We start from the raw sequence: 10,735 nt of genomic DNA on the forward strand, positions 1-10,735 counted from the left end.
TACTTGAGTTCCATTCTTCGGTGGCTGGGACTGAGCAGTGAGTAAGCCCCTCCCGTCAAGGTTGATGTACAAATACCATAAGAGTGACAAAGCGCTGACCTAGTTACTCAAAGCCCAACATTACGTGGCAATATAAACATTCCACTGACAATATAAAGCACCAGACACAGATAATTGTAATAGCCAGTGTTGCTTTCTGCTCAGTATCTACAATCTTGGCCCAATCTGCTGCTGTACGAGGTGGGGGTAACTACTCTTGGGGTCACTGTAAAGGTAGATACAGTGAGTGAGGACCATCCGCTTTGCTCATTTGTGTGAATTGGTAGAGCCCTCCTGTGTTCGTCCCACTTGCACCAAAGCTTAAAACTCCTCCAATACCAATACTTTATATAATACCCAGGATAATGTATATGTGTTATAATAAAACTAAATATTTCTATGCCACTTAATAATATGAGAACTTAAAATGTTAAATTAAATGTGAAATTTCACGGCCAACATCATCCGTTATCCGACATCGGGGGAACCTGTTATGTAATATTTCATTAGACCCTTCTGGCTCAGGGCTTCATTCCAGTCGGTTGTCACAATAATATGGCAGCACAAAATCATGGCAAGTCAAATCACTCTTCATTTTTATTCACAAACTTGAAATGGCCCAACATTGCACCCAATGAAACAATACTTTCCAATAAGATTGACTCAGCATATTAAGACCAAGTGACCAAAGGGTTGAAGAGTTCAGGCCAACTTCCCCAAACAGGGAAGAGAGATGGCAGCACCAAAGACGCAAGTGCTTCCAAATTACATAAGAAAACCCCAAACTTATTACAGGACTAATGTCTAGAACTAGGAAAGAAAAATGAAATGAAATTGAAAACCTCTTACCAAATGGGGAAAAGCTACCTGAATTTATGAACAAGACGCAACAGGAAAAGGACCTCCTTTGCAGAAGGGGTGCTATATACAGCTCTACGCAGCAACAAAGGCTTCTGGATACAGAGGGGTAACAGTATCTGGAAAATCTGTTCTTGGTCCTGCAAGGGAGTAATATGCAAGTATATGGGCTGGATGCTCGACTACTACGTTCTCCTCAACCGGATTAACAAACTCAACTTGTCTGGGAGGAATCAATTCAATATTCCAGAATGGGCGAGCCATTGCTAAAAGGTCACGACTTCCAGATGCTCTATATCCTTGCACCCATAAGTACCTCAGCGAAGTCAGTTGCATCACAGCAGCAGCCAGTGCACGCTCACTGAAGCAGCAGCACCTCATTTCTAGTTTTTGTAAGCTGGGACAGCCCCTAGAGAATTCCAGAAGCCCGGCATCAGACTCCCCAACAGAACCCAGAAGCATCCATCTTATATTTTGGCTGTACTGCCCAACATAACCAAGACCCACATCAGTCAAGGCCCCAGGTCGGAGATACAATGCAAACCTTCTAAGCTTTTCACAACCCCTCAAAAGAGCTCGGACTCCATGGTCAAGTGGCAAATCCGTTATCCTCTCTTCTTGGTCAAGCAAGACCAGGCGGAAATCATTGAGTTTTTTTGAGTTAGTGCCAATACATTCCAGAGAAGTATTTGTTATATCAGACACATACACAGCCAAGTATTCCAGTTCTAGGCAGCCCTGAGCCAAAGCAATTAAACCTCTTTGTGAAACTACACCACCTTCATCATCCATTCCCTGCTCATCAGCACCTCGCTCAATCCTAAGCCTCTTTAGTTTCTTACAATTCCGAGCAAGATCTTCTAATCCTCTGTCTCCAATAACATTCCTCGTCTGTCCATATGAAAAACAAATTTAGAAATATATGCAATTTTCAGATACAGTTCCTAGTCCTAAGAAGAGCACTTAATACCTACTCACTCCCTTAGGTAGTACCAATTTCTAGAATATGCACCTGTATTTGGCATTTTGCATTGTCCTTTAGTTTCTAAATCTTATATTCCAATTAACATGACATTCAATTTGCTGTTACCTGAGTCAAATGGCAAATTTAAAATAGAAGTAAACAAGGTAAAATTCCGGGAATATAATCTTTTAAAACCCAGAATCCAAGGTCAAATTATGAGAATTAAGTAACCGCAGATTCTTATGGAAGAAAAAAGTTCAATAAATAGTTGAATGACAAACGGCAAAGAATCTGGGTAAGAAAACAAGAAACAAAAGCCGGTTTAAGAATGTACATATATGGTGCCTCAGAATTTCAGAAATAAGATAAAATCCATAATTCAGACCAAAAGAAAATATAAAATAATATATATATATAAAGGAGAAAAATAAAAGATATGGTTTTGTGATTCTACCTCAAGAACTTCTAAGTTGGGGCACCTCTGGATTAACAGACAATGGTCATCTGTGTCAAGCAGTGTATAGAGGAGATCCAACTTTTTGAGTAGGGATGCAAAAGGGAATACAACTGCCATTTCATTCTTCCCCATGTATGATAGACCCAAACGGCATAAGTTTGGGGGTAATGCTACAACTGAGTACCCGAGTGGTTGCTCATTGAAAGAACCCCCACAAAATTCTTCTAAAGCAGTTGCAGCACGAAAGAAACCTTGGAGTTCCAAGATTTCATAATCACTAACTTTAACAGAGACTAAGGAGCGACAATTTCTGGCTATGAGTTCAAGGTCTTCAAATCTGACTTTTTCAAGATAAGTCATGTAAAAATTTAAAGTTTCAAGAACTGTATTGTTCAAAGCAAGCTCATGTAGCCATTCGCCATCTTTCTCCACAATTGTGCTCTCCTCCAAAAACAATGTTCTTAAATTCCTGAGGAAGCATATAAAATTAACACCTCAGTCAATAATGACTACAGATCAGGGTCACGGGCAGCAGAACCAATAGCTTAATTCAGTTGACAGCAGATTGTGCTCACACTTCCACAAGACCATAGTTGCATAGAAATGAAAAAGAAAAATGATGTCTTATACAACTTTAACAAATATGTTCTATCACAATATGCTTAAAAATTTGTTATAATTTCATGTTTCAAGCAACAAGAATCTTGAAAACTGCATCAATTAATATACCTTACATACTCATACTCTCACAGACAAAACTCAGAAACGTAATAGCAATGGCCTGAATAACTCTCACCAAATACAGTTACCGACCAAAATTTAATATTAACGTCGGTATCACATGATCAATTAAAATATGCACATAATTCTCAACTAATTTGCATCCACCACACAAGTCCTGTTTCTCCAACTCCAGTACATGTTCATTAATAGGTCAACATTTCTCTTCCACCATCTCAACACTTTCTTGTTCTTTTTCTTTTGGGGGACGAGCTTACAGTCCTAACTCACACAACAAGGAAAACAGGGATTTTTTTTCTATAAGATTAAAATAAATATGGGAAACTTCCTAAATGCATGTAAAAATTAGAAGCAAAGAGAAGAATCAAAGCACAGAGAGAACTTTAAAAAGTATGCAAAATTTTGTGCGTAGAACACAGTTCTAGCCATTGTTTAAGCTGCATTGCAAGTACAGGAAAGATATAATTCATTTTGTGCATCTTTTTTATTTTTATTTTTTATTTTTTTTAATTAGTTGATATATCATTAAAAACATAGGGTGCCCCCATGTACAGAGTAAGCTAAGGGTTTTTCTTTTTTGAAAAGAGGGAGACAAGAGAGTCTGGAGAGAGAAAAAAGAATTCTGAATAGGGCTCCTGCCCCCATGTAAATAAGAAGTATACAAGCCTTCCTAAGTAGTAGGGGTAAAAAGAACAAGAAAATCTTGATAACCAATCAATAAATGAGCAACATAAGCAGCTGTCCAAAGATAATTGGTGATAAAGAATAAATGAATAGTGTATTTCTACACGTGAGGACTAAAACTTGACAAACATATCAAAATGACCCAAAGCATCTCTCTAGAGATTCAAGTTCTAATTTCTAATATCACGCATACTGCAATCAATTCACTTTATACATATAAAAAAGAAAGAGAAAAGACAGGAGGCATTGCTTATTCCTAGATCTCCTTTGATTGCTCTCATACTCAATTGCTCCATTGTTCATGGTATTGCTATTCTTTCCAAAGTCCCCGAGTCCCACAACCTAGATGATTATCCCACACTTCTCAAATCTTCACCTTGTGTTGTATTCCAACTCGAAATCACAACTAGTTGTTCACTAAAATGTAATTCATAAATTCAATAAGGATGAGCATATTCACACATTTTGGAATAAATCTTGCAATTCTAACAAGTAGTCACAAGTTTCAAGATATAGAATCAATGCAGTTTACTTTTAAAGCAAAACCAAATATATCATTCCCTTTCTTCATTCAAGAAAGATAGCTAGATGCAGTAATAAAAAAGGAAAAGCTTTGTATCATTGCACGAGCTACCTTTCAATCTCACTCCAAAATCTTCATGTATGTACGGTTCACAAGCATTTGCTTGTCAAAAGTATAAATATTTAAGTTTTTCAGTCTCAGTCCTAGATCTGATGCATTTGAAGTAGTAATTAACCTCTTGACTCATACGCCTTCTTTTTTTAAAAAAATAAAATAAAATAAAGATTCATGATCAAATCTTCCCTATTTAAAATTAGGAAAAATGCAAAATCACTCCTTGTGATTGGCCTAAATTACAAATCGCTCATTGCGATATAAAAAATAATTCAGAGGTCCTCGAGATAGGCCAAACTAACAATTTAGTCCCTATAGTCAAATTCCGCCAAAACACTTCACATATTTTGTTAGTGTGCCATGTCATCACCAATAGAATGACGACACATGTCACTTTTAATAAAAAATATTAATATATAAAACCTAAAAATTAAAAAATTCCTTTTTTTTTTTTTAAAGAAAAAAAGGAAAAAAGAAAGGGGTCGGGAGTGGTGTGTAAGCCACCCAGAGGTGGCCAGCGCCACTTCATGGGGTGGCCCGTAAGCCACCTTAGATGGGGTCGGGGGTGGCGCGTGACCTTTTTTAAAAAAAAAAAAAAAAAGTGACATGTGTCGTCATTCTCTGTTGGTGATGACGTGTCACACTAATAGAATATGTCAAGTGTTTTGACAGAATTTGACTGTAGAGACTAAATTGTTATTTTGGCCAACTCCGAGGGTCTCTAAATTGTTTTTTATATCACAAGGAGTGTTTTGTAATTTAAGCCAACCACAATGACTGATTTTGCATTTATCCCTTTAAAATTTGTTATGACGGTATTGTTAGTTCTACTTCATCCTTAGAATGTTTATACAGAATGTGCAAGTGTTCCTATATATTTTGGAATATTATTTGTGTTATCTAATAATTCAACTTTTCCAAGATGTTTATTATTTCTAGACAAATGATAATGTTTTTGATAAGAATTTTTTTTTTAATAAGACAAATGATAATGTTTCTATTCTCTAAATCTTGATTCAGTGCTGAACCTACATAGAATCTAATCCTGACAAGCTTGAGTCTTTCATTACACATTATATCATCTCGAGTACTTGTGAGGAAACCTTTCCATCAGTCACTCAAGTGAAATAACTGGTTTTCACAATTGATCTCCATACCATAAAGAGTAAATATTCATCTCCCTTTCCAAAACTGATCGGCCCCAAAGCTGCTCACTCATTCCCCCAAAAGTTTCACAACATAACCCATAAGCTTGATGTAACAATAATTCATACAACTTCTTTTCAATAAAATTATTACTTATAAAAAAACAATACTTAGTACAACTTCCTCTGGTAAGTTATTAATCTATTCATCACCATGTTTTCCCTCCATTCATCTAGTGATTTCCCCATTTCAAGAAGCTTTGTGTAGCCCATTGTCATACTCATACACAACCCATAATTACTAAAATCTTGTGGAAATTTAGTTAGATGATTTTCCGGATTACGAATTCTAACCTAAGCATGAGATGTGCCAATCCCAGCTACCTAAGCAATCCTCAATGTGATCAATATGAATTGACAAGGCAAGGAATCAAATTAATGTTGAGTATGGACACAACCAGAATATATATATATATATCCAACTATTGTCTAAAAAATATGTTATAGGATTAAGAAATCATTCAAGTATATTCTGACTTTACGTTTGTACTCAACCCGTCTGTCAGTGGTAAATTCGGTTAGAATATTAATTAATGATTAAAGTCACTTTTTTCTATCAGACTATCAGCTTAAGCTTTTGAGATAAGCGGTCATTTAACATGGTATCAAAGACCATGTCTTGAGTTCAAACCTTGTGTCCACCATTCACCCCCATTTCAATTAAACATTCTACGTGTTCAACCTCACTTATTGAGAGTGAGTTTGAGCCCACACGTGAAGGAAAGTGTTAGAATATTAATTAATGATTAAACACACTATTTCTTATATGATTGCCAACGTCCTTTCATTTATAAAACCCGCCATAATTAAAAATAGAATATTAATAATTTCACAAACCATTGAGAAATTGTACAGAACTTTAATCCTCCTAAATGAGAAGGCTATCAATTCACAAGTGTCAATGTGTTTTTTTCAAAACTTTCCAAAGTACAAAAGAATAACTTCAATAAGGACCTTGTATAAACTAGGTCCTTTACACCCTCCAATGGAGAGTTATCACATCAGCTTGGAACACAACACCGAAAATGAAAGTCCACACCAGATCAAGTTTGCCCCATTAAGAGAAACCCACTGTTTTTGGCAGGGGTGGCTGTGCCACCACCCTACTATTCTGGCAAGGGGTGGCCGCCCCACAGATCTGGAAGGAAGTGGTCACACGGCCACCCACTATTTTGGCATCGGGTGGCTGCACGACCACCCCATTGTTATGGGGAGGAGGGTGGTCGTGGCCACCCCACAGATTTGGAAGGGGGGGCCGCACAACCACCCCCTGTTCTGTAAATGGGCAGACACTATTTGATGTGGCCGAGTGCTTTTGGTATTGTGTTCCAAACTGACGTGGCAGTTCTCTGTTGGAGGGTGTAAAGGACCTTATTTACACTATGTCCTTGTTGAAGTTATTCTCTATATCTAATAACCTTAATTTTCGCTCATCATTGAAGATAACAACAAAGAGTTTGCGGGACATTCAAAAATAAATTAAAATTAGCATGTCAACCATTAAAAATGCAACTCCTTAACAACAATTAGAAGCACTGAACTGTATCGGTAACAAATTATTGAAAAGGAAGTAGAAACTAACTAAAGATAAAGGAAAACTATACAAGTCAAGCTCAAAGAAATTTAAGGCTTGCAAACCATATTTAACCAATCCAAAAGCAATAAAAACAAAATTAAAAAAATATATATATATATATATCTAATAGGATTCGGGGAAAATAAATAAAAGAGAGAGAAAGCTCAGTAAGTCACACAATCTATGACCAATCCAACAGCACGAAAATAGAAATAATTCTATATATATTTTTTTTAATAAAAAAGTATTAGAAAACAAAAGAGAATGCTCACTAAGTCACACAATCCAAAGAAAAAGTTAGACTATTACCATGTATTCACGCAACTATTTTTCATAAAAGAAACCTCGGCCAGGTAATAAACTGGAAGAAACAGTTAAGCAAGCAGATTCAACACACAAAGAAGATTTTTTTCCTTTTCGTTACACCTAATAAGGCACAAAATTCTGTTAGATTCATCTTCAAATTAATAATAATCTTTCCTAATTACCTAAAATTTAATACAATCCCGAAACTATAGCAAAACAAGTATTAAATGCGAATCCAGAAGAGTACAACACCTACAGACGAAAACAACAAACTTGAATTATCACTAACAAAAAGAACACAAAAGAAAAATAACCTGCAGGAACGACCGATATGTAAAAGGCCATCGGTGGAAAAGCCAGAGCACTTGTCGAGCTTGAGCGCGTGTAGCACGCGCCCGCGGGACCGAGCGAGAAGCTCCAGATCCAAGTCACTGACGATCATTCGCCGGAAGTGAAGCGACTTAAGGCAGTTGAACGACTCGGCGATCTCGTTCACCCAGGGCGTGACGTAGCCTCCCCAATCCTCCGGTATCAGATTGAACATCGCGGCCCTGGGCTTTCCCTTCAGCTTCAGCGACTCCAGGTGCCGAAACCTCCGGCGCAGCCGATCGGGGCTCGTCGTGTAGCAGAGCGCGATCGTCACGTGCTTCCGCGTCTGCGCGTCGAGCTCATACCACTGCCGGCACACCAGCGACGCAGCGTCACGGTCCTTCGAGTCGTGGATGTACGGCATCACGCAGCCGAGAACCACGTCCGACATTCCGGTATTCATTCTGATCACGTTCCGATCCTCCATCGCCACCAGAACTCCCCAAACCACCGTCCGAAACACAAAACCTCAACAAAGTAACAAAAGATCAGCTCAGAAGCTCCGAGTGAGCTTCAAATCTCCAAAAACAAGCCCGAAATCAGTTCCAGGAATCAATTAAAGTAACAAAACCGTAAACTCGCAACCGAGCTCACTCTTCAACGGTTAGGAGCGAAACGAACCGGACTGTGAACTAGGGAGCGAGAGTGAAACGAACGATGGGCGGACGAGATCCACATGGTGCGAGGAAGATCGGAGGGCGGAGATCGTCGGAATATGAATCCTACGGCGACGGTTGGAAACAGTTGAAAGGTGGGGATTGGATCAGACCCTAGCGAGGGGTCGATTATGCGCCTCTAGAATACACATGGGAGGGGTTTGGGTGTAAAAGAAAAGGAGGAGAGGAGGAGTGGGAAAAATAAAAATAAATAAATAAATAAATAAAGATAAAGAGGAAACGACAAAACTACATTGGCGCAACTAATCACACGTCATTGTTTAGAAAGTGAAACCCGATATCTGTTATTTTCGCTCCGCTCTCTGTTTTGCTTATCAGCAGTTCTAGTGCGGAATTATTGGGAATTCTGGTGAGTGGTGGCAACGTGGTGGGATGTAATAGGGTGGATCGGATACAAAGGCGTTGGCGATCGCGTTGCTGCACCGGGTACTGTCGATGGGTGGTTTTGGTTTTGGTTTTGGGAGTTCTAACGGTAAAAATATTAAAAACGGAAAGTTGGGACCGTAACGTTGCTTTCCTGGGGTTGGAAATGATTGAACCTACAAATATATGGCAAACTTCACAGAACTACCGACTACGCATGGTTTATTCTAAGGATTTTTTTTTTTTTTTTTTTTTTTTTTTTTTTTAACATGTCCATACATATAAGAGGAGAGAAAAATTGGAACTAGTGATCTCCACATAATGAGGCATGGTCTTCGGCCGATTAAACTATCTCTTAGAGACTGGTTTATTCAAGGATTGCGAAACAAAGACTTTTTTTTTTTTTTTTTTTTTTTTTTTACCACTTCTAATGAAAATACCAAAAAAAAAAAAAAACAAAACCACTATTTCCATAACATTTGAGAAAGAGTAATAAACTGTGATACGCTACTGAAGCTCATGCCGCCTTAATGCCTTATTACTATTGCAAAATATCTGAATCTCTTTCAAATCTCAATCATTGATTTGAAATCCAGTGTTTGATAATTTTACATATATACCAACGATTATCAGCCGTAATCTTCTCACTTTCAGTTACTATATTTATCTATATTTTGAAATTGATAAATTTAAATCTCAACCATTGAATTCCAAACAAATGGATAAAATCTGAAGAAATCTACTCGATAAAATACTCTAAATATTCTTAAAAAAAAAAAAAAAAAAAAAAAAAAAAAAAAAAAACCCTAATCCATTTCTATTTGAGCCAAAGTTCAAGGTTTAACAAATTAAACCTTATGTACATATAAAAGTCCCAAGTCCTATCTTACAAACAATACAATTTGAAAAATGGGGTATTGACAATAAAAAAAATACTTTAGACTTTTGATAAATATAAAAACTTCCCTTAGTAAAAGCCCAAAAGATAACAAATTAAAACTAAAGGTCTATAATTTTTTTTAATTGGATTTGAAGAATTTCATACAATCCAATAAATTGTTATGGGTCTATTAGCATGTGATAAGCACATAATTTCTTAATTGAGTAATGCTACATACTTACCTCGTCCCACCTCCATCTCAATGGGTTGATATGGTGGTGCCTATCAACTCTTGTATTTTTTTTTATTTTTTTTAACAATAGTTGCTCCAGGGGCTGATGGGCGCAGCCTAGTGGAACATTTATTTATATTTTAAATGAAATTGATAATATCCATTTTATGGTTATAATTTAAAATTTATTTATCTAATGGTGTACATGATTTCACATTATTTAAATTTTTTTTAAAAGACAAGCTAATATTGAGTTTATATACATTGTTAGATACACTAACTTTAAATCATGACTATAAAATAGAGATAATCCTATTCTCTAGGGTGAAAGTGTGATGATGATATAATATATATGATTACTCTTTCTTCTTTTTTTTTTTCTTTTTTTGAACGGAATCAATTATTATTGCAACTCTGAAAAGAATACATCAATATTGATCCTATGAAAATAGGATCTTAAGGACAAGGTTGTTCCCTAAAAACAATGTTACTAACACTCAAAGGAGTGTCTTCCAGCCAATAAAGATCTATATTATTATGAGAGGCCTCCTTAGCTAGACTATGAGCAGCCATATTACAATCACGTGGAATAGCTTGAAAACTGACTGATCGAAAATGGTGCATTTTCTGTTGAATGCTTTCAATAAAATGTCCCACCTTTGATAAAAAAAGGAGGATCCGACTTTATTTTCTTGACCACTTAAGATGTGTCTCCTTCGAAAATCACCTCCCAAAAATCAGCTTCTT

General features: G+C 36.8%; 1 protein-coding gene across 1 annotated transcript; it reads right to left on the reverse strand.

Moving 5' to 3' along the window:
* Positions 1-611: 611 nt before the first annotated feature.
* Positions 612-8,681, reverse strand: LOC133862758 (coronatine-insensitive protein 1). Its single transcript, XM_062298626.1, has 3 exons — positions 7,782-8,681; positions 2,316-2,787; positions 612-1,788 (listed from the first exon to the last, which is right to left on the reverse strand). The coding sequence occupies exons 1-3, from the start codon at positions 8,261-8,263 to the stop codon at positions 973-975; spliced, it is 1,770 nt and encodes a 589-aa protein (XP_062154610.1). The 5' UTR covers positions 8,264-8,681; the 3' UTR covers positions 612-972.
* Between the last annotated feature and the right edge of the window lie 2,054 nt (positions 8,682-10,735).

The sequence above is a fragment of the Alnus glutinosa genome, chromosome 3, assembly GCF_958979055.1.
Source record: "Alnus glutinosa chromosome 3, dhAlnGlut1.1, whole genome shotgun sequence".
In the NCBI taxonomy this organism is placed as follows: domain Eukaryota; kingdom Viridiplantae; phylum Streptophyta; class Magnoliopsida; order Fagales; family Betulaceae; genus Alnus; species Alnus glutinosa.

Coding starts and splice junctions, on each gene's coding strand:
- LOC133862758 (XM_062298626.1), bottom strand. CDS start 8,263: ATGGAGGATCGGAACGTGATCAGAATGAATACCGGAATGTCGGACGTG. Junction 2,788..7,781: donor CATATCGGTCGTTCCTGCAG/GTTATTTTTCTT, acceptor ATGCTTCCTCAG/GAATTTAAGAACATTGTTTT. Junction 1,789..2,315: donor CCAACTTAGAAGTTCTTGAG/GTAGAATCACAA, acceptor TCATATGGACAG/ACGAGGAATGTTATTGGAGA.